We start from the raw sequence: 26,205 nt of genomic DNA, 5'->3' as shown, positions 1-26,205 counted from the left end.
AGATAAAAACCCACCAGACCTAACAAATAAAGAGGAAACAGGCAGTCTACCTGAAAAATAATTCAGAATAATGATAGTAAGGATGATCCAAAATCTTGGAAATAGAATGGACAAAATGCAAGAAACAGTTAACAAGGACCTAGAAGAAATAAAGATGAAACAAGCAACGATGAACAACACAATAAATGAAATTAAAAGTACTCTAGATGGGATCAATAGCAGAATAACTGAGGCAGAAGAACGGATAAGTGACCTGGAAGATAAAATAGTGGAAATAATTACTGCAGAGCAGAATAAAGAAAAAAGAGTGAAAAGAACTGAGGACAGTCTCAGAGACCTCTGGGACAACATTAAGTGCACCCATATTCGAATTATAGGGGTTCAAGAAGGAGAAGAGAAAAAGAAAGGGACTGAGAAAATATTTGAAGAGATTATAGTTGAAAACTTCCCTAATATGGGAAAGGAAATAGTTAATCAAGTCCAGGAAGCACAGAGAGTCCCACACAGGATAAATCCAAGGAGAAATATGCCAAGACACATATTAATCAAACTGTCAAAAATTAAATACAAAGAAAACATATTAAAAGCAGCAAAGGAAAAACAACAAATAACACATAAGGGAATCCCCATACAGTTAACAGCTGATCTATCAGCAGAAACTCTGTAAGCCAGAAGGGACTGGCAGGAAATATTTAAAGTGATGAAGGAGAAAAACCTGCAGCCAAGACTACTCTACCCAGCAAAGATTTCATTCAGATTTGATAGAGAAATTAAAACCTTTACAGACAAGCAAAAGCTGAGAGAGTTCACACCACCAAACCAGCTCTACAACAAATGCTAAAGGAACTTCTCTAGACAAGAAACACAAGAGAAGGAAAAGACCTACAATAACAAACCGCAAAAAATTAAGAAAATGAGAATAGGAACATATATATCGATAATTACTTTAAATGTAAATGGACTAAATGCTCCCACCAAAAGACATAGATTGGCTGAATGGATACAAAAACAAGACCCATATATTTGCTGTCTACAAGAGACCCACTTCAGACCTAGAGACACATACAGACTGAAAGTAAGGGGATGGAAAAAGATATTTCATGCAAATTGAAACAAAAAAAAAAAACCTGGAGTAGCAATTCTCATATCAGACAAAATAGATTTTAAAATAAAGAATATTAGAAGAGACAAAGAAGGACACTACATAATGATCAAGGGATCGATCCAAGAAGAAGATGTAACAATTATAAATATTTATGCACCCAACATAGAGGCACCTCAATATATAAGGCAAATACTAACAGCCATAAAAGGGGAAATCGACAGTAACACACTCACAGTAGGGGACTTTAACACCCCACTTTCACCAATGGACAGATCATCCAAAATGAAAATAAATAAGGAAACACAAGCTTTAAATGATACATTAAATAAGACGGACTTAATTGATATTTATAGGACACTCCATCCAAAAACAACAGAATACACATTTTTCTCAAGTGCTCATGGAACATTCTCCAGGATAGATCATATCTTGGGTCACAAATCAAGCCTTGGTAAATTTAAGAAAATTGAAATTGTATCAAGTATCTTTTCCAACCACAATGCTACGAGACTAGATATCAATTACAGGAAAAGATCTGTAAAAAATACAAACACATGGAGGCTAAACAATACACTACTTAATAACAAAGTGATCACTGAAGAAATCAAAGAGGAAATTTAAACATACCTAGAAGCAAATGACAATGGAGACACGACGACCCAAAATCTATGGGATGCAGCAAAAGCAGTTCTAAGAGGGAAGTTTATAGCAATACAATCCTACCTTAAGAAACAGGAAACATCTCGAATAAACAACCTACCCTTGCACCTCAAGCAATTAGAGAAAGAAGAACAAAAAACCCTCAAAGTTAGCAGAAGGAAAGAAATCAGATCAGAAATAAATGAAAAATCAGATCAGAAATAAATGAAAAAGAAATGAAGGAAACAATAGCAAAGATCAATAAAACTAAAAGTTGGTTCTTTGAGAAGATAAACAAAATTGATAAACCATTAGCCAGACTCATCAAGAAAAAAGGGAGAAGACTCAAATCAATAGAATTAGAAATGAAAAAGGAGAAGTAACAACCGACACTGCAGAAATACAAAAGATCATGAGAGATTACTACAAGCAACTCTATGCCAATAAAATGGACAACCTGGAAGAAATGGTCAAATTCTTAGAAATGCACAACCTGCCGAGACTGAATCAGGAAGAAATAGAAAATATGAACAGACCAATCACAAGCACTGAAATTGAAACTGTGATTAAAAATCTTCCAACAAACAAAAGCCCAGGACCAGATGGCTTCACTGGCGAATTCTATCAAACATTTATCTATCTATCAAACACCTATCCTTCTCAAACCCTTCCAAAATATAGCAGAGGGAGGAACACTCCCAAACTCATTCTATGAGGCCAGCATCACCCTGATACCAAAACCAGACAAGGATGTCACAAAGAAAGAAAACTACAGGCCAATATCACTGATGAACATAGATGCAAAAATCCTCAACAAAATACTAGCAAACAGAATCCAACAGCACATTAAACGGATCATACACCATGATCAAGTGGGGTTTATTCCAGGAATGCAAGGATTCTTCAATATACACAAATTAATCAACATGATACACCATATTAACAAATTGAAGGAGAAAAACCATATGATCATCTCAATAGATGCAGAGAAAGCTTCGACAAAATTCAACACCCATCTATGATAAAAGCTCTGCAGAAAGTAGGCATAGAGGGAACTTTCCTCAACATAATAAAGGCCATATATGACAAACGCACAGCCAACATCATCCTCAATGGTGAAAAACTGAAAGCATTTCCAGTAAGATCAGAAACAAGACAAGGTTGCTCACTCTCACCACTCTTATTCAACATAGTTTTGGAAGTTTTAGCCACAGCAATCAGAGCAGAAAAGGAAATAAAAGGAATCCAAATCGGAAAAGAAGAAGTAAAGCTGTCACTGTTTGCAGATGACATGATACTATACATAGAGAATCCTAAAGATACTACCAGAAAACTACTAGAGCTAATCAATCATTTGGAAAAGTAGCAGGATACAAAATTAATGCACAGAAATCTCTGGCATTCCTATACACTAAAGATGAAAAATCTGAAAGTGAAATCAAGAAAACACTCCCATTTACCACTGCAACAAAAAGAATAAAATATCTAGGAATAAACCTACCTAAGGAGACAAAAGACCTGTATGCAGAAAATTATAAGACACTGATGAAAGAAATTAAAGATGATACAAATAGATGGAGAGATATACCATGTTCTTGGATTGGAAGCATCAACATTGTGAAAATGACTCTACTACCCAAAGCAATCTATAGATTCAATGCAATCCCTATCAAACTACCACTGGCATTTTTCACAGAACTAGAACAAAAAATTTCGCAATTTATATGGAAACACAAAAGACCCCGAATAGCCAAAGCAATCTTGAGAACGAAAAATGGAGCTGGAGGAATCAGGCTCCCGGACTTTGGACTATACTACAAAGCTACAGTAATCGAGACAGTATGGTACTGGCACAGAAACAGAAAGATAGATCAATGGAACAGGATAGAAAGCCCAGAGATAAACCCATGCACATATGGACACCTTATCTTTGATAAAGGTGGCAGGAATGTACAGTGGAGAAAGGACAGCCTCTTCAATAAGTGGTGCTGGGAAAACTGGACAGATACATGTAAAAGTATGAGATTAGATCACTCCCTAACACCATACACAAAAATAAGCTCAAAATGGATTAAAGACCTAAATGTAAGGCCAGACACTATCAAACTCTTAGAGGAAAACATAGGCAGAACACTCTATGACATAAATCACAGCAAGATCCTTTCTGACCCACCTCCTAGAGAAATGGAAATAAAAACAAAAATAAACAAATGGGACCTAATGAAACTTCAAAGTTTTTGCACAGCAAAGAAAACCATAAACAAGACCAAAAGACAACCCTCAGAATGGGAGAAAATATTTGCAAATGAAGCAACTGACAAAGGATTAATCTCCAAAATTTACAAGCAGCTCATGCAGCTCAATAACAAAAAACAAACAACCCAATCCAAAAATGGGCAGAAGACCTAAATAGACATTTCTCCAAAGAAGATATACAGACTGCCAACAAACACATGAAAGAATGCTCAACATCATGAATCATTAGAGAAATGCAAATCAAAACTACAATGAGATATCATCTCACACCAGTCAGAATGGCCATGATCAAAAAATCTAGAAACAATAAATGCTGGAGAGGGTGTGGAGAAAAGGGAACACTCTTGCACTGCTGGTGGGAATGTGAATTGTTTCAGCCACTATGGAGAACAGTATGGAGGTTCCTTAAAAAACTACAAATAGAACTACCATATGACCCAGCAATCCCTCTACTGGGCATATACCCTGAGAAAACCAAAATTCAAAAAGAGTCATGTACCAAAATGTTCATTGCAGCTCTATTTACAATAGCCCGGAGATGGAAACAATCTAAGTGCCCATCATCGGATGAATGGATAAAGAAGATGTGGCACATATATACAATGGAATATTACTCAGCCATAAAAAGAAACGAAATTGAGCTATTTGTCATGAGGTGGATAGACCTAGAGTCTGTCATACAGAGTGAAGTAAGTCAGAAAGAAAAAGACAAATACTGTATGCTAACACATATATATGGAATTTTAGAAAAAAAAGTGTCATGAAGAACCTAGGGGTAAGACAGGAATAAAGACACAGACCTACTTGAGAATGGACTTGAGGATATGGGGAGGGGGAAGGGTGAGCTGTGACAGGGCGAGAGAGAGTCATGGACATATATACACTAACAAACGTAAGGTAGATAGCTAGTGGGAAGCAGCCGCATGGCACAGGGATATCGGCTTGGTGCTTTGTGACCGCCTGGAGGGGTGGGATAGGGAGGGTGGGAGGGAGGGAGACGCAAGAGGGAAGAGATATGGGAACATATGTGTATGTATAACTGATTCACTTTGTTAAAAAGCAGAAACTAACACACCATTGTAAAGCAATTATACCCCAATAAAGATGTTAAAAAAAATAAAAATAAAAAAATAAAATAAAATGTGTTTCTTATAGATAGCAAGTAGTAAGATCATGTTTTTCTTTTTCTCTTTTTATGTATTGTGCCAATCTGAATCTTTTAATTGGAACATTGAATCCATTTACATTGATTGTGATTACTAAAAAGATGGTATTTACCTCTGCCATTTTGCTGTCTTCTATATATCTTAGGCCCTTTTTGTTCCTCTATTGTTCCATCACTGCTTTATTTTTCATGTGTACTGTTTAAATTCCTTTGTTTTGTGCTTTACTATAAATCTTCAAATTATGTAAACAATTAAATTGTTAAACTATTCTCCTAGTGGCTATGCTGGGAATTAAGATTGATGTCTTAATTTATGGCAATCTAATTTGGACTAATAGCCACTTAACTTCAATAGTATATAAAAATTTTACTCCTGTATAACTTTATTTTACCTTTGCTCTTTGCTGTTATTATCACAAGTTATATGTTTCTACTTTGTCCATCAATATAGATGTATAATTATTGATTTATGATATTTTCTTTAAATCAAATAAGAGAAAGAAGAATTACTAGCATGTGTGTGTGTGTGTGTGTATATATATAGATATATAGATATATAGATATATAAAATGTCTTTTATACTTAACCATGTAGTTATTTTTACCAGTGTTCTTTATTTCTTCATGTAGAACTGAGATACTTTCTATTGTGCTTTCATTTCAACCTTAGGTCTCTACTCTTCAGTATTTCTTGTAGCAAAGGTGTGTTACTGATAAATTCTCAGATTATCTGGGAATATCTTAATTTCTCATTTATTTTTGAAGGCTATATTTGCTGTATTTAGAACTATTAATGAACATTTTCTTTTTCTTTCAGTTCTCTGAACATGTCATACTAATGTATTCCAGTATCCATGTTGCCTGATGAGAAGTCGGTTTATAATTTTATTGAGAATCAATTTCTATTATAAAGTTGCCTCTTTTTTGTTACTTTTGAATTATTTTTTGTCTGTGTCATTTGACAGTTTGATTGGGATGTGTCTAAGCGTGGATTTATTGTAGGTCTATTCTCTTGGGGAGTTCAATTAGCTTCTTGGAGGTATAGATTGTTTTCCTCAAATTTAGTTTTTGATCATTACTTATTCCTATATTCTTTCTGCCCCTTTCTGTTCTCTCCTTCTGGGACTCCTGTTATGTATAAATTGGTCCACAGAATGGTATTTTTTAGGTCTCTGAAGCTCTCTTTGCATTTCTTCATTCTTTTTCTCTTTCATCTTCTCAGATTTGGTAATTCAGTTGACCTCTCTTCAAGTTTGCTGATTCTTTCTTCTTCCTGCTTGAATCTTCATTGAGCCCTGCTAGTGAATTTTTAATTTCAGTTGTTATACTTTTCAACTCCAAAATTTGTTTCCTTTTCATAATTTCTATCTTTTTGTTGATATTCTCTATTAAGATGACATAGAATTGGCTCAGGCTACTGTGGGTAATCAACAGCAGTGGCAGTAATTCCCCCATTGATAATAATGATGGTAGGACCAGTGAAGGGGTTGGCAATAGTCGCTGGATAACCTTTTTACACACATCAGCATCCACATCCTCAAGTCTAGTAAACCGACTATCAACAATGTGTGAAAGTAGAAGAGCTTGCCACCTAGCAACTGGGAAAACAAGCTCTGAAGGACACATACATTCAGAATTATCTGGATGGACATAAGGGAAACTAAGAGTTCTGGAAAAATAGGTAAAATCAGAGCCATGGGAACCCTGTCTTGTGCTTCTATTCTTAACAGTTTTGCATGACTTAGGAAACATACTTTATTTTTCTTCCTAATGGTAATAACAACATCAACTATCATTTATCGAGTGCTTTTTTCCAGGCACTAATATTTACATGAATTAGATCAAATTCTCAAAACGCTTTTACAGAAAAGTCTATTTTGATCAATCCCTTTGTCAAAGGTCTATTTTAAAGAGGGACAATCTGAGACAGAGAGATTAAGTAACTCGCCTAACATTATATGAATAGTAAGGGTTGAAGTCAGGATTTAAACATGGATAGTACAATTCCACAGGCTATGCTCTCAACACTTACGATGTCCTCTCTGCCTTTTAGAAGTGTACATACTATGAAAATATATCAATTTATTTAACTTAGCTGTGAAAGCAAAGTTAATGATAGAGGTTATATATATTATGTAGTACTATCCATTATCCTAATGTTGGAGGTTGATGAAACTTAACGTCATTATGTCATTTTTCTGTTCTAATTCCTGCATTGGTTCCACGTTTCACTCAGAGTAAAAGCCAACAAAGCTCAATAGTATACAAGACTATATCTTCTGGTCGCCCTTACTTCTCATACCCTCTTTCTTCTACTTCCCCCTCACTGACTCCTCTCCAGTGCTACTGGCCTCATTGATGTTTCTGAAACTCACCAGGCAAACTCCTGCTTCTATCTCTGCCTAGAAACTCTTTTCCCAGATATCAACATGGTTAACTCCTTCAAGTTCTATAGGATTTTACTCAAATCTCACCTTTTCAATGAGACATATCTTGATCAATCCTATTTAATACTGCAACACCCCTTCTGCACCTCTAATCCCATTCATCAGCTCGATTTTTCTCATAGCACTACCATTTATTTTGTACAATAAATACATTTATTTACCACATTGTTTATTGCCTGTTTCTGCTGCCCGAAAACCAGTGCTACAAAGTGAGGAATCTGTCTTGCTCAACAGAGTAAGCACTCATTTATTCAAAGAGATTAAATTTTTTAAAGTGAAAGAAACATGAATATCAGTGGATACTATCCCATTCTGAGTAACATGGTTCCCCAAGACTATCTTTAAATGTAATGCTTTGGACTTTGCACAGGCTGCATCAACTATCTAAATAATTTTTATCCCATTTTATACTTGAAAACTCCTCTCTTTCTGCTAAAATAACTCTATCTAAGCAATTTTCTTAGAAATCCTTAGTACTTTACTCCCATGAGACCACATGATATGTGGCTCATACTTTATTTGTAGTACTTAAAACCATGTATTTTAATTTATCTTTTGGCATATTTCTATCCATAGACTCTACCCCTCCCTAACCTAGAACATTTATCCCTCATCTTCGTATCTATAGCATCTAGCATAGTAATTGACATATTGTCAAGCCCTCAGTTAATAAAATAAACAATAACTATTTCCTTTTATGTATACCAAACCCCCTACAGACTTAAAAGAGACTTCTGTTTATGTTTATAAGCGCTTTTAAAAAGTTTAATCGTCTAATCTATACAACTGACTTATAATACGTATGTAGTTCTAGACACCAAAGGCTTGAAACAGAATTACTTAAGTTTTCTTTACAGACAGCATTTCTAAGTAGGACATAGCATCATATTTTGAAATCTGTCTAACGTCTCTAGGTGGTTGTGTTGTTATATATGTGTACATGGGGTGGGAAGGGGTTAAGGGTAAAGTTAAATTCCATTGAATAGTTGTTTTCAAGCATACTTCACAAGTGACCTTCTTCATTAAGAGATGTATGGTGTGTTTTACATGTATCTGTCTCTCTGGAGACTATAAATCATGCAAAGCAGCAACATCCATATTTTAGCAAAAGCAATTCAAGAAGAGTGACATGATCAGATTCTCATTTTTGCTTTTGGTACAACTGGCAGATATGCACAAGAATGGATTAAAATGGCTTCTGTGAAATTGTTCAAGGAAAAATTAACCAAGGGTATAATGTTTCCTTGGGGTAACACGATCTTTCTCTTTCCTTTTGGCTCTGATAGCTCTTAAATTTAAGTCACATATTTTTAGAATTATGTAATGGTATCCAACCAATGACAAAGTACTAGTAGAGCAAACAGTGTAAGTTTTTCAATTCATTTTCAATTTTTTCTTAGAGAATTCTTTATGAGGTGATACAGAGGAAACTACCAATAAGTGGATTAAATCCTACTTTGAAGTTGTTTTGCTTCCTCAATAAAAGTGTTCCTACTTGTTGTTCTACAAATTTCACTGAGACTAATACTAAAGAAGAAAAATGGTTATTTTTAAATGGTTATTTTTAAATTTAGTTTTACATAAAAAATAATTTCAATAAAATTTCTAAAAAATAATTTCTAAAAAGAAAATCTTTGTTATTAAAGTTTTTTTAATTTGAAACATTTTTTTTCCCTACATGATTCTAGAGCTATAACTGAGAGTGCAAAATGTTAGCAGATACAAACCAACAAGGATGGAATAGAGGATGCCTGGCCTATCTGATGGCGGCTGAATATTCCGGTCCTGATCAATGGCTTCAATTGGTGGGGTAACAATGATGGGGTTCAATTCTTCCTGGAAAAAAAATCAGAGAGTTTAGTTCAGCTTCATTACCTCAGAAAGAATTGACACGCAGATATTGTAGTCTGGACAGCTAGGTAACACCTGAGCCAGCAGTTAGACTCAGATTTCAAGATTTGTAGTTGAACACCATAGACTAGTTAATTTTGAATCTGAAGAAAGGACAGACATTATAATAATCTCCAAGAGTGGCCTTGCCTGTTATTGTGGAAAAAATAAAAACAAATATATTCAGAGACAACCCTAGAAAGGTAAACTGAGCTCAGAATGACTTGTATCTCTGGCATATTATCTTCAATTATTATAATTCTTAATTTTAACTGATTCTAATATCTACCCTTCTCTATATATAATATTGGACTCATCATTGCTTGGATTTGTGGTCTGTATTTTAATCGAATAATTTTATAGCATTTAGAAAGAGAACAGTTACGTTAAAATAGTAAAAACTTCACCATCAACTATAAATATATTCTAGCACTGATAATTAAGTGATTTGAAATTTTAGCAAACTGTATAATTTAATACCTAAATAATTGAACTTATCAATTATTAAATTACTTTCATTGCATTTTATGTGTTGTTTACACTTAGAAACTTCTTTTTCAATATCTTTTTAAAAACCTACTTAATATATATTTGATATTTAAAATCTAGTATAATCTCCCTTTAACAAAAAAAATAAGATTTAGACTACATGAAAGAAAATTTGCTGCACAATTGTCAATAACAATTGGTCAATGTCAATTTGTGGACACTGTTATTCTCATCTCATGTTATATTGTAAGTATACTATTTCCCAGAAGCTTTTGAAAATATTTAGCCAGATTCCTGTCTCTTTCTGTATGTTAACTAACAGAGAAAGGAAAAACAAATCTAACACATTCACAATACTCTTATTTAGACACATATATACTTAACATATATTCTTAAGAGGCCAAACTACCATTTCTATTTTTCTTTGATTAGTTTTGCTTTTTTCAAGTGGCAGAAATATCAAATTGTTTGAAAAAGTGCCATACATTTTGAAATATTTTTCCTTTGTGAACATTTTAAAAATGTAGTATTAGGGTGGGTGGCATGGGTCAAGCTGATCACTTTCAACTTTTTATGTGATCATAGAAGAAACACAAGTGGAACAGTCACATATATCTTTGAAGCTTATATACTACAAAATATATGATGTCTGGTTCTTTTCAAAACCTTCCAAACAGTATTGATAATTTTCTTTTTTTTTAATTTTTAAAATTTATTTATTTTTTACTGAAATATAGTTGATTTACAATGTTGTATTAGTTTCAGGTGTACAGCAAAGTGATTCAGTTATACACACATACAGATCTATTTTTTTTTCAGATTCTTTCCTCTTATAGGTTATTACAAAAATGAGTATATTTCTCTGTGCTACACAGTACGTCTTTGCTTTGATAATTTTCATCCTTAAAATGGGGGAGCAAAGAGCATACATGTGAAATACTCATACAGCCATGGCTCATGAAAATCACATCAGTTTCTGCCTGATCACTGGAACTTTATGCACATATTCAAACAAACAAACAAAAACACCTCAAGGAACTAACAAAAAATACTCTTATTATTTCCATGTATTCCAATATGTATCTGAAAATTTTTCAGGTATATTTTTTACCTTACAAATTGTGACTGACTGTTGTATCCAAAATGTGCATTTGAATATCCTTTCAATTGCATATTTGACCTTGATATATAAGGCTTTTTTTTTTGGTCACCTTAATGTTTTAAACATATACCACTCTGCCTTACATTTAGACCCTATTAATATTGTCTCACTGAAGAAAAGTTCCTAATTTTAACATAGTCCTATACATTCCTTGCTCTTTTCATTTATACTTGGCAATTTCCTCTACCTGCACACATAATCTGACCACCTGAGGAACAGTTGATAATTTTCCCTTATCTACATCTATACAGAGACTATTGTGCTCATCCATATCAAAATTTATTGAACATTCTTGCTGACTGTACATCTGAGTTTCCGTGCCCATAACTTTCTTGAGAGCAGGGGTAAGGCTGATTTATATCTGTAGCACCAGAAATGTATGGGGCACACAGACACTCAAGAACTGTTGAATAAACGGCTTCTCAGCTCCAGATTATTTAGAGTATTCTTGACCCATGGATCCTTGCCTTTCTCTCTGGGTTCCTGTGGGATATCCAAATACACACACTGACATTTGATAAGTATCTTTTTATAACTCCCAGATCTTTGTGCTCACAAAGTTATTGCACCCAACTGGAGGGAAAAATAATGTGGCCATGGCAGTGGATCAAAATGCACAGATATGGGCTCAGAGTTTTTCACTGAGATGGCCTTTTGGGTGTTACAGTAAGTAGTCTCATAAATATTCCAGTAGATTGAGTGGTGAACGTCTGTATCCTACAACAAAACATACCAACCTTGCTAGTAAGTTTTCAATAAGCTATTTAATTCCTCAGAGTTTGAATCCTAATTTTCAAAGTGAGATTAATAATATCTACATTCAATAATTAATGTGAGGATTCATCAAAGAATGTATGTAAAACAGTAAATGGCATACTTAATACATGGAAATTATTAGTATTATCAAAATTAATATTATTTTTAATTGTGTAATATTGACATTAAACTTGCCTCCAAACTATAAGCAGAGAAAGAGATGGAAAATTTTAATTTCAAGCTGGAAGCTTATTTGAAACCAGATCTTGCATATTTCCTGAAAACATGACACTGACATGAATCTTGAAGGTTTTATTTAGGATTACAAAATTGTTCAAATGTTTCAGGGAATGAAGGGGGACTATCTATCATTGCTATTTAATTTTAAACAGAGATTTGGATGTAAAACCTGCAAAGCAAATTATTTAATGATTATACTTAAATACAATTTTAAATAGTGTATCAGGGAGTTGAATGTTCACTTAAAATGAACATTTCATTTTACTTTATTAAAAGGAAGCTTCAGTGATATTCCTTTTCTGTAGACTCAGACACATTACAATTTCATATCCAATTTAAAAACTCATTCCCCACCCTTTGATTAAAGAAATTTGTGATAACTCTTTGATTTATAAATATTCTGATGAATTATATAAATGTATCAAGCACTTGCTGTGTGCAAAGAATTCCACTAATTGTTCAAGAAGTGTTAAAAATAGGTAATAGTTCTGGAATTATGAAGGAGCTCACAGTCATGAGGATGGGGACTCAAAGTACATGAACACAATTTAGAAAAATATTTATAAAGACATTTATCAATAAATATTAAAAGAGAGCTCTGGTAGAAAACTCATATGATCAAGTATTATGAGTGAATTAGTCAAAATAACAAGAATCAGAGATAATCAAACACGTGTAGCTTAAATAAAGCGAATTTTGATTCATATATCAAATGTGAAATTAATAAAGATAAAAAATATGCCTGCATTTGATAGAGGCTGGATAGGGAGTTTAAAAACATACACATACAGGCTTCCCTGGTGGCGCAGTGGTTGAGAGTCCGCCTGCCGATGCAGGGGACACAGGTTCGTGCCCCGGTCCGGGAAGATCCCACATGCCGCGGAGTGGCTGGGCCCGTGAGCCATAGCCGCTGAGCCTGCGCATCCGGAGACTTTGCTCCGCAACGGGAGAGGCCACAACAGTGAGAGGCCCGCGTACCGCAACAACAACAAAAAAAACACACAGGGGGCTTCCCTGGTGGTGCAGTGACTAAGAGTCCGCCTGACAATCCAGGGGACACGGGTTTGAGCCCTGGTCCAGGAAGACCCCCACGTGCCGTGGAGCAACCAAGCCCGTGCGCCACAACTACTGAGCCTGCACTCTAGAGCCCGCGAGCCACGACTACTGAGCCCGCGTGCCTAGAGCCCGTGCTCTGCAACAAGAAAAGCCACCAAAATGAGAAACCCGAGCACCGCAACAAAGAGTAGCCCCTGCTCGCTGCAACTAGAGAAAGCCCCCGTGCAGCAACAAAGACCCAATGCAGCCAAGAAATAAATAAATAAATATTAAACACACACACACAATTGATGATAGATAGATAGATAGATGATAGATAGATAGATAATCTAGGGCTATTTTGAGGAGAGTCATTAAAGTGCCTTTATAAACAGTGCATTTTAATTTTCATATAGTTGGCAATGGAAAACTTCTACAGGTGAATAGCAAGTGTATTTTCATCATTCTGATGAAAAAAATCATCCTAGAGTGTCTTGTAGGTACAGAATAACAAAGAAAAAATATTAAAAATTGTACAACCCAGTAATAGCCACTGTTAATATTTTGAGGTATTTTCTATCGGTATTTATCTTCTGTGCATCATCTCTCTACCTGTTTACACAGTGATATTTCACCACTTCGCATATATAAATTTTGTTGATTATTTTTACCTCACATATTATAACCACTGTTCTAAGTCAATGCATCTGCTTTTCAAAAAAACAATTTGCAATAACGTGCAACCTCCACTAATGTTATAATGTTAGTTGTACTTTTTTTTTTTTTGCGGTACACGGGCCTCTCACTGTCGTAGCCTCTCCCGTTGCGTAGCACAGGCTCCGGACGCGCAGGCTCAGCGGCCATGGCTCACGGGCCCAGCCGCTCCGCGGCATGTGGGATCTTCCCGGACCGGGGCACGAACCCGTGTCCCCTGCATCGGCAGGCGGACTCTCAACCACTGCGCCACCAGGGAAGCCCAGTTGTACATTTAGGATGCTTATATTGTTTAATAACACATATAATGTATTCATTACTGCGCCGTGTCTTTAATTATATTCCTAGGTTAAACTCCTGGATGTGGAACTTCTGGATCAAGAAATGAGAGCATGTTGAACTCTTTCAGACAAATTGCCAGATGGCTTTCCAGAAAGATTGCAATGATTTATTTCCTCCTCAGTAGTGTGTGTTTATAACAGCACATACTTGTCGATACTGAGGGTGATATATATCTGAAATACTGTTAATAAATATAAAGTTAAATTTTACATTTCTTTGATTGATAGCATAATTTATTTGATATATTTATCTGTGTTTCTTCTGTTCATTTACTTTGTCTATTTTCTTTTTTAAATTTGGTATTTTAAAATTTTATTTCCATGGCATATGTGAATAGCACAAAAATCAACACTTTGTCATCAGTCTTAAAAATATTTTCAGTATGTTGTTTGCCTTTTAATATTATTTGTTTTTGAGATCTAGAAGCTTGGTGTTTTTATGTATTGAAATATATCCCTTTTTCCCTTTTTGATTTCTGCTTAGATAGTCTTTCATCCTCTGAAAGTCATATAAATGCTGAATTATATTTACTTTCAGTTATTACGGTTTCAACATTTTAAATTTAATTCTTCAGTCTATCAAGACATCTGAATAGTAAAGACAATATTCACCAAACTGTGGCTGGAATTTTAACCTTTTTTTTTTTTTTAACAGAAGTGAAACCAGTTTTAAAAACTCTTTGCTTTCCCCCTTTTCTGTGTCTTAAATAGACATCTGTATAAAATTTAATCGCCTTCGAAAACCTATTGATCCTATGTTTCTCTCATATTCTATTACAACTGCTTTAATATCTTAATTTATCCATGTCTGTAATGATTTAAAATAGAAATTGAGAGTTCCTCTATTATATAAGGTTGATGAGGTTTAAAAGTGTGTGTGTGTGTGTGTGTGTGTGTGTGTACATGTGAAAACTAGATATTGGAAAGACACACAGTGATTTAAAATAAGGAATTAGGCTCCAAATAATCTAGATTTACAGAAAAGTAGCAACAAAATTGATGGAGACAAAGATGATAAAATGCCAAACAAGAAAATGCCATCTAATTGCATTGGTTAATGTCTCAAATTTGTCACGAATCTTCTTCCCAGTCCCAAACACACACACACACACAAAATTGCTGCTCCTGTTAATGAAATTTGAGAATTGAGAACTACACTATAATTTTTTTCATGTTACATTTCCTTTAAGAATTATTTTATATTCCTGCATTCAGTTACTATATATGTACATATGTGTATATATATTTGTAAATATTAAATTAATTAAAGTTTTCTTGGTTTAGATTCTGTTTTATTGGTTTTAACATTCATGTCTAAATATTTATATCATGATTTACTTATTTTTAAATTCTTTATTTTTATTCAACAGTCAACTGAAATATGTCCTTGAATGTTTTTTTCAGTAAGAAAATATGAGTACTTGTATATATGAGAATGTAAATGGGTTTATACCTGAATGAAAATTTGACCAAATATTAGGTTCTCTATTTCACAAACTTTTCCTCTATTTACAAACTTTCCTCCATTGTCGTCCAGTTTTGTTTCTATGGAGCAGAAATCTGAGCTCTACCTAATACATGGTTCCTTTGTTTTTTTCTTCATTGGTCTTGTAGAAATTTGCTTTTATCTGGAAATAAAATAATATACCAGAAATTTTCTGAGTAAAGGCTATCAAATTTTACTGCACTTTGCCTTACTGTATTTCACAGATACTGCATTTTTTACAAATTGAAAGTTTGTAGCAACCCTGTGTCAAGCAAGTCTATCAGCATGCACCATTTTTCCAAAGCATTTGTTCACTTTGTGTCTCTGTGTCACACTTTGGTAATTCTCACAGTATTTCAGACATTTTTGTCATCATTATGTTTGTTACAGTGATCTGCAATCAGTGATCTTTGAGGTTACTATTACAATTGTTTTGAAGCACCAGGAGCTGTGCCCCTATAACAGATGGCGAACTTAATAAATGTCATGTGTGTTCTGACCACTCCACAACTGGCTGTTCTCCCATCTTTCTCCCTCACCTTGGGCCTCCCAAGTCTCTGAGACACAACATTGTTGAAATTAGGCCAGCTAATAACCCTACAATGGTTTCTAAGTGTTCAAGTGAAAGGAAGAGTAGTAGTCTCTCACTTTAAAACAAAAGCTAGAAATGATTATACTTAGTGAGGGTGGAAAGCCAAGACAGGATGAAAGCAAGCCTTCTTCAGACAGTTAGGCATGCTGTGGATGCAAAGGAAAAGTTCTTGAAGGAAATTAAAAGTGCTAATCCAGTGAACACACAAATGATAAGAAAGCAAAACAGCCTTATTGCTGATATGGAGAAAGTTTTAGTGGTCTGTATAGAAGATAAACCAGCTACAACAAACGAGGAGTTGCTTCTTATGGATAAGCAAAGGAAGTGGTTTCTTAAGATGGAATCTACTCCTGGTGAAGACAGTGTGAAGACTGTTGAAATAACAACAAAGGATTTAGAATATTACATAAATTAGTTGAAAAACAGCAGCAGTGTTTGAGAGGACTGGCTCCAATTTTGAAAGAAGTTCTACTGTGGTTAAAATGCTATCAAATGGCGTTGCTTGCTACAGAGAAATAGTTCCTGAAAGGAAGAGTCAATCGATGCAGCAAACTTCACTCTTGTCTTATTATTAAAAATTGTGACAGTCACCCTAACCTTCAGGAACTACCACCGGATCAGTCAGCAGCCATCAACATCAAGGCGAGGCTTTCTACCAGCAAAAAGATTACAACTCCCTGACGCGTCAGATAATGGTTAGCACTGGTTAGCAATAAAGTATTTTTTAATTAAGGTATGTACACTGTTTTTGTAGACACAATACTATTGCACATTTAATAGACTACAGTATAAACATAACTTGTAAATGAACCGGAAAACCAAAAATCTCATGCAACTCGCTTTATTATGATATATGTTTTGTTATGGAACCAAACCCACAATGTCTCCATGGTATCTTAACTGCGTTTCATGCTTTGAAAACTTTCAATCTGCAAACATGGATACTTAATAAAATCCTGGGGTTTTTTTTTTCTTTATTTCTACTGTATCTTTGTTATTGTACTTGCTTACTTTACATGATTTTTTTATCAACACAAATTGATTATATTTTTATTTGGCCACCTGATCTTTATTTTCTTATTCTCCTTGTTAATTCCTCTGTAGTCTGGAAGATTTCTCAAACATAATGAAGAGTACTGTAAGATGGTTAGAGTATTCTTTTATTAACTAGGAAAATACAGACTGAGTCTTGCCTCTCAATTTAGCTAGCTTCTGTGAGCTTCACCCTGTATTGGCTTATAAAATAGAGTAATATTACATCTTTTACTATGAGGTTTGATAATTAACTGAAGAAATGCTTGTAAAATACCTATCACAATCCTCCCAGCAAGTTTTAAATAAGTATTAGGTATTATGTTATTAACAATATTACATATTTTGTTTTCTGCACCTTCAGAAATATTATTTCTGCATAACAGAAATATTAATGAATTATTTTTGTTGTCTTGTAAATCTGGACCAATGAAGAAGTATTAGTGGTTAGTGGCTTGATTTTATATATATTTATTGAAATAATTTTGTCACTTTACCATCTTTATATTAAAATATGCATAATTAAATTATGTTTCAAATTAAATAATATAAATAAATTTTCCTTTTCATAACTGGTTTGAAAAATATTGTTTTAGTGCTTCTTAACCTGGATTTTAGATATGAAATACTGTATTTTTAATTTAATTGACCATATAGACATTTAATACTAGCTAAAGAAAAAGATGTTAATGGTATTTTCCAGTTATATTTAATCTGATATATTGAAATTGTTAAACATAGAATCCATTGGTGTATAAGTTTACGAAATGTATACTAGCAGTAATTATACCCACATTTCATTTTCCTTTGTACAAACATTCCTGAAATTAATAAAATGGATAATATAAATTAGTAATTTTGGATATCCAGTATCTATCTATCTACCTATAAAAATATCCCAGGCACTGAAAAGACTGAACTTATCCTACTTGATGTTGATTTGGAAGACAAAATACCTTAAACTTTTGATCTGTTTCTTGTTATTGAAAGTAGGGTGAAGAAAAAGAAGCATCTCTTGTTAACAAAAATACCCACCGTCTCACCCCAAGTTTATTCTTCATGACTTAACCGGCAGAGAAGAACTTGTAAAGCTATGCAAGTCTCCTCTTGACAAACAGAAAATGTATAAAAGAACACTAAAATGGAAATGTACACCAGAATACACTAGTACAATAAGGTTCTTAAAAAAAAGAAAGTTTCTAATGCTTTATAAATGTTCATCTTTTGATAGATAGGCCTGGTGGGCTTATGTTTGCCTCACCGAATAGTATATGACACTTGGCAGAACATGTATAAGAACAGCCTAGAGCATGATTTCCCATGTGCTCTTACCCAACTCCCACAGATACTGTCTGACTCACAAACAGAATGGGAACTTCCCCCCAAACTAAACCATTGCTGACCTTTAAATCCTCAGCATACTGAAGGACTCCGGAAGAATTTGGCTCTTTTTGTGGAAGCACAAACTGAAACATTTAGTTTTAATGTTTGAAAAAGTATGACCTGGGCCTGTTTTCAGGCTTCTATTTTGTCCTTGCAGTAAAGACTACTACTTTAAACCACAACACGGGAGCTGTTGATAACTCTGGATGCTGATGCCTGCAGGGCACTGATAGATGATTCATAAATCTTTTCCAAATGGCGTTCTTGATATTTGCCCACAGGGTCTCTGGAAGCATTCACCAAACTTTTCAATTTTGCTTCAGAAGTTCAACGTAATGGTTTTTTCTCTCCCATTCCTGCTTTGGTAGCAAGTATGTCTTCCACGTAGGATGTACTTATTTCCTACTATTGAAATTTTTCAAAGTGTGATACCATCACACTTGCATAAGAAGTGTTTGATTAAAATAAAAATCACAGTTGTTGGGTATGACCTCAGAAAACAAATATAATCATGATGTGTGAGGACAGCTTTAGGTAATCTGCATTTTGAAAAAGCTCCTCAGGAAATTTTTATGTACAATAAAGATATATGCAAAAAATTTTGTACTCTTCTAACCCTTTCTGACAATTTTCCCCAATTCCAGACCTGTATTTCTTTCTCCATACTCTAAAAAAGAGAGATGGGCAATATCTTAATGGATGTAGCAACTGCATGTTACTTCCTTTGTAACTTTACTGAGACATCTCCTTATATTACATTTGAGCCTACATTGTACTGGCCAACCCTCATGACAGGACATCCTTACTTGTTCTTTTGATTCCTATTGTTGAAAACTATGATTGTACACTTGTGATAAAATGTTTCTAAATAACAAAATCTGAACAACTGGGCAGCCTACTTTCAGAATCCTATTGCTAAGTTTACACCCAAAAATACCAGTCAAAAGTAAAGTATTCAAACTAGTAGAAAGGTAGTGCAAGACATTCACAGACACATTCAACTTAACTGAATGTATATGTTATGTTTCAACTGAATTCAGTTAACTAATGAACAAGCACAACTACAAGTAGCCTGGTAATTAAATATGGGGGAAAAGTGGAGTTTCAAATGTAAACACATTTGCACTATCCAACAATGATGTAATAAAGAACAAGGAAATTAATAATGAAGTACTTTTTTTAAGAAAAGGGGAATCACATGGTCAGCTTTGTCTACTTAGAAAATATAGGATATAGCTTATACTAATCAATTAATCTGCAGTTATATACTGAAAGAAAGTAAAAAAGATGGAAGTAGAATAAAATTTATTGATATGCTACTTGTGCCTGATTCTATATATTTAATTGTCAGAACACCACTGTTATAAAATCTGTCAAAAACCTTGACAAGTGGTATAGTTGGAATCAAAATCTGACTCTAAAGCCTTGCTTTTTGGAGCTCTTTGATTTTCCAGCATTATGTGGGTAAGGCCACTGTTTCTGGTCCTCCCGTACCTGTCCGACCACACCTCCCACTACTGTATTTCTCATTCCCTGAACTCGAGCACATCTGGCTTTATTCTTCTGATTTTTCTACAAAACTTTTTATTGACAAAATTCAATATATAATAATAAGAGTACTTTTAGTAATATAGGTCTACTAAGGAGGAGAATGGAATTCTTTTTAGGGGAAGATAAGGTTTTGCTTAATTGGAGTTTAAAGTTAGTGTTCTCCATCATCAAATAGATTGCAAATGTTTATCTGTAAAAACCATTCTTTTCTCATGAGCCTAACGAAAACAAACATCTGTCCAGATTTGGTCTGTGGGTCATGGTTTGCAACCCATGGCTCAATTCCTGAAGTCTATATTCTGAAGGATAGGATTCAAAGGTTTTCCAAGATTTGGCTACAATTTACTACCTTTCCATCCTATTTCCCACTACTTCCATTACATACTACTCTAGTCAAACTAAAATACTTATCATTCACTGTAAACCACCTACATTTCCCCCAGATTCACCCCTTTATTCATGCTGTTTCCAACATGAGCTCTCAATATCAAAGTAGTTCCAGGTTCTGCTCAAATGACACCTCCGTTTTTAAGTTTATTCCTGAAACTCCAGTTGGAATTGACCCTTTATTCCTTTGAAAACTCATAGGACAGGTGTTGCCAGTTTCAGATCACTTGTACATGTTTTATTTCTCATACTAGACTCAGATTCTAGAGCACAAGTACTATGGTTTGTTCATTCTGGTATTTCTCTCAGTATGTAGCATGAACAGATGTTCAAGAGAAAATTGTAGAATTCAAGATTGAACACAGAGGGAGAATGATTCATGTTAAGCTTCCTGCTAATGCTCTATTCTGAGCTGCTTCCCCCTCCCGTTTCACTTCCAATCCATTTGTAACTGGATCCCTGTATTAAATTCCTTCGATTTATTCACATGACATGAGCTGTTTCTCTGACAGATATAATTAATATACGTGCATATAAACCACAAGAATTAATGCCACTCAACCATCCATAAAAGTACAAGGAAGGAGAGCACTGAAACTAAAAAGTTCCTGAAGCAGTAAGTTAGATAGGAGTTTTCCACATTTTTTATTTCTCTTATAAAAATGTGCCAAACTGTTCTGTTTCCAGTGTTTTTACATTTGCTATTTCTTTAGCCTTCCATCTCATGACTCAGGTCTCAACTCGAATGCCCCTTCCTCAGGGAAGCCTTCCCCTGACCACTCTAGCTAACAAAACCCCTTCATACATTTGCATTCATATTACTCACTATACATTGCATTTACCATATTATGTATCAGTACCTGAAATTATTTATTGAACTTTTAATTTTCTGTCTCTCTACACTAAAAGGTACTCTCCCTGAAGGTATATGATCACAATCCCTATATCCATAGTACTGAAAACACTGTCTTGAAATAAAAGTCTCTCTTATTCCCTCTCCCTCCCTCCCTCTCTCTCTCTCTCTTTCTCTCTCTCTGTCTCTCCCCCCTCTCACTCGCGCCCTCACTCTCTTTCTGATGATAGAGAGATAGATAGATGATAGATAGATAGAATGTACCTATCTATAACTAATGAACTAAATCTTTTTTGAGTGAAAAAAATAAGGTTTTTCTTGTTAAGGAGCTTAAAATATAACTGTAAGACAAGATCAGTTACTATACAGTACACCTAACAATTAAAAGCAGTGCATACTGTGTGGAACTTTCTACTAAATTATTCAGAAGGCAGAGGTTGGTGATATCAATGAACCTAAGGAATGTGAATATTACTTATTTTTGCAGAGTGTTACAGCCTATCATATATTTTATTATATTTGAGTTTCACAGAAGCAGTGTGATATATAGCAAATTAGCCAATATTTTTACAGAGAGGTTAAAGGATATTAAATGCACAAATCCAACGGTAAAATAAGGCTCCCTAAAGAAGATAGAACTTGTGGAAGATATTACCTCCTTTTGTTTATTTTTCAGAAATATAGAAATACTCAATTGGGAAAAGTACATCAAATGAGGAGCTAAAAATAAAAAACCTGCTACTATTAGGACATGTATGATATTTTTTGATATTTAGTTTGTTAAAAACATCACAGATTTATTTCCTAAGATAAGAAATTTGTTTTTATATGTATAGTTTATACAGATATTCTTTCAGTATATTCCAGTAAATCAATGGAGCTAGAGTAAGATGTCATATAAATATGTTTAGCCACTGGTTTCAAATAAAGTCATACAATGGAAACATCTGTTTTCAAGAAACATACTTGTGAAACTAACATCACATGGAAGAAATTTATATTTGCCCATTTTATATGTACAGATAATCAATTAAAAGGTGTTGAAAATGGCTTCTATATGCATAGTTCTGTGCATGAGGCCTGGCCCAGAACTGACCTATTAGATGGCATCTGTTCAGAGCCTAGAGATGAAAACAATCTCAGATGTTTCACATGTAAAGGATAATTGGTAAATTGGTAAATTCACAATCTCTCAATGATTCTTTTCTTTTTTGGGGGACATCCTCCTGTGGTCTGATTTTTACGCAATATTCCAGAGCCATTTCTGCCAGTGATGAAAAACTAGAGATGTGGTTGCTTAGATACAACAAATCCTGTATAGCCAAGGGGAATCTGAAGGTCAAAGAGTGAATTAGATTGATGTGTTGCTCTTGTTTGAAAGCAGAATTTATTTGTTTTGCTGATGAAGTAGGAAAATATGGACAGCCAAGGAAGCGAAGATACACTATTTTTGCTATAGAATGAAATTCACCAAAAATAAGAGATCAGGAAAAGAAATAGCGGATATTATTATAGTAATAATCCACTTAGAATTGAGAGACTGTGAACAGAAACATTTACTATTTCTTCCGCCAAAATGGGTCGAGTGACAGTTTCAACTGAGGAAAAATCCCACACTAACCATAAATATAAATAACTGCTAAAGGTCAAGCAGAATGACATCATAACACTGGCTTAGGGGCAAAGTTAGAAATACAGTGGAGCTAAGTGCTGAGCTCACTACATAAAAACAACCTTTGTGTAAAAAGGTATCTCCTTAAATCTATTTTTGAAACACCTGTTTATGCACTTAATTTTTTCTAACAAAATAAAATAACTTGATAATAAGAAATAAAGACAATAAAATAATAATCAGTATGAATAAAGTCTCAATAGGGACAATATTTTTCAATAACTGATAGCCATACTTCTCCAAAAATCTTGTCTAGCAAATACTATTATGAAACACTAATTTTAATGCTATAGCTCACAATACAAAATCTTGATATAAAACTAAAATCTTTTTTATTTTCTATTTAGCATTTGTGTTTCTTATTTCGACTTGAAATAAGAAATGTGTGCGCTCTAACATGAGCAAATTAAAATGACACTTTCTTTTGCCATGTATTCTTTAAAGCTTTCTTATTCACTTTCAATCTTATAAAATGTATGTATTATAGAAAACCTTCTTGAAAAATTATACAACTTCAGCATTTGAGGAGACAATGACCTAGAATTACTTAAAAGTAATCTTCACCATAATGGAATGCTGCAGGAGGACTAAAAGTTTCACTTTTAGAAAATAACAAATTGCACGGCTTTTTAATAGGCCTTGACAAAATAGGCCACAGCCCTGGAAAGAAAATTACTTTCAATATTGACCCTCTTGCCAATGTATTGAATTCTTCTGCTTGCCCCTATCAGAGGTTGCCTAAGATTTAGCTGGAGCTGTGTTCTGAGAGACCTGAAAGGGATCAGAATCAGAATGTACCTTGTTTGTGGTGGCAGCATAAGGAGATGAGAAGAAATTACCATGGATGGTATAGGAGAGTCAAATCAAAGTAAGTGTGTAGTGAATGTAACCAATTTCAACTAGGCTATATCGGGAGAGTAGTGGTCACACAAAGTCAAATGAGATAGAGACAGAGAGGAGATGAGAAGCAGTAGAAAGCCAGCAGAGAGGCAGCAGCATGGAGCAGTCCCTGAGTAAATTTCAGCAATGTTTAGTTGTAATCCTTATGATTTTCCACTACTGTGGTGGGCCATTTAAATAAGCCAAAGTGATATGGACAAGGACATTGCTATATATTGATTCTTCTTTGGGTGCTTCCTGAAACCTAGAGAACTCTGTAGGATACAGACTCAATTTAGTTCTAGAAACTCATTCTCTGTGTTGCTTTCTTGTAAACTCTTTACCACTTTCAGAAATCCCTGGGCCAAGGGGTAATGAACTTAACAACAAAAAAGTCTCAGTCCTTCCAGAAGAGAAATCAAGGAAATGGAAATGATGATTCCTTCTGTATAAAATATAAATGACTTTAATCTGGACTAAAATAAAAAAAAAAAACTTTCCTAAGAATTGTAAAGATTAAGATAGAGTTTTTTATGATAGTGTCAGGAGCATGGCTGCTCATTTTATGCCACTAGAAGTAAGGGAGATCGTAGGAAAGAAAGAAACCATGAACTTTATTTTGAAGAATCATTACTTACATAGTGAGAGTAATGATGTTTATGAGTAATATAAAATCACAATACACTTTTAAACAAATACTGAAGAATAAAATAATATTTTAAAATACAATGAATACCAGATTATCATATATTAGATTAACTGTAAAAATTAATTATAGTTTTGTCACTACTATGATTTACATACATGCCCCTTCCTAAGGAAGATGGTAGAAAGCCTATTAATTTTTTTTTAATATTCAATTTGTATACAGCCAAGGGTTACCAAAATAAGGTCACTGCACTCATTAATTTTGGTAGTTTTTTATTTAATATAATATTTTGGATATTCAGGTATACCATAATACCATTGCCAATATTTAGCTCTCTTTTCTCAATGTTTAGAAGAATTATTTTAATTTTTTTTATCTTAGTAAATTCATATGAACATCCAAAACATTTGTAACAATCGTTTTAATGGGCATCTCTGTGTTGATTCTTATGTTTTTAAATGGTTTAGGCTTTATTGTTTACAATGGTTTCTACTGTTGGTTTTGACAGATAACCTTCATAGTATTTAAGCAGTTATTTTACTTATGAGCATGCTTTCTAGCTAAATGTTGACTATTAATTGGTCTTAAACTTTTAGGGACACAACATCTACAAAATATTTATAAACCATTTAGAGAAAAACTATAAAGAAATGCAACTTTAGAAGGAAATGTAGATCACTACATACAGAATAGAAAATCTATGAGATCTTACCTACATTAGGTTAACCATTAGCTATCAAGAAGGTAGAGAGATTTTCAGTTACATTAACACTTTAAACATCTCTATAAAAAAGATATTAATATAATTAGTGAATAACATAGATTATGGAAATATATTGCCATCTATCAGAATAAAGCCTAATACCTAAAATAATACTAATATAATCTTAATAATAATAATACTGCTTCAAATAGATAAGAAAAAGAAAATGACCAATTGGGAAAATTGACAAAATTATGAATAGACAAATCACAGATGGGTTAATCATATGGCCTATAAACAGTTGAAAAAATGTTCAGATTCATTAGATTTTTGAATGTAATGAATGAAACTATTTAAAAAAATGTATTCGATCAATACCTCAGGATCTTTAGATATTTCCAACTGGTATTTTCTGAAAAGAAAAGTAAAATACCTAAAAAGGTGTATATAATATTTCTGTTCTGAAAAAACACATACATACACATACTAAACATTTTATTATGTAAGTATTAAGAATTGAATGTTAGAGTACATATCAGTCAGTGTTGGGGGAAGAGAAGAAAGAAGGAGTACAGAAAGCAAAGAGGGAAAATAAGCACAAAAAAAGATTTCTATGAATAAAACAGGTATGAGTATGTGGGAAATTATCTAACTTTATATGCAGAAATAAATGAATTTAAAAATAGCTATCACTATATGGTAGGATGTGAAGAAATTTTTATTTCCTTCCTTATAACTGAATACATTACAATAAGTATAATTTTAATAAAAAACAAATAA

General features: G+C 33.8%; 1 protein-coding gene across 7 annotated transcripts in view; it reads right to left on the bottom strand.

The window, feature by feature from the left end:
- The window catches only part of PCDH15 (protocadherin related 15), a gene marked incomplete at both ends in the record, with an annotated part of 696,762 nt that overhangs the window by 320,692 nt on the left and 349,865 nt on the right, over nucleotides 1-26,205 (bottom strand). For all 7 annotated transcript variants that reach the window (XM_082673500.1, XM_082673497.1, XM_082673498.1 and 4 more), the window contains one exon: nucleotides 9,339-9,447. In XM_082673500.1, coding sequence (XP_082529626.1) covers nucleotides 9,339-9,447 — 109 coding nt within the window. The remainder of the gene's footprint in view (nucleotides 1-9,338; nucleotides 9,448-26,205) is intronic.

The sequence above is a fragment of the Grampus griseus genome, assembly GCF_964374135.1.
Source record: "Grampus griseus genome assembly, chromosome: 16".
NCBI classification, from domain to species: domain Eukaryota; kingdom Metazoa; phylum Chordata; class Mammalia; order Artiodactyla; family Delphinidae; genus Grampus; species Grampus griseus.
The sequence above is the reverse complement of the archived record's forward strand: the minus strand, read 5'-3'. Positions and strand labels throughout refer to the sequence as shown.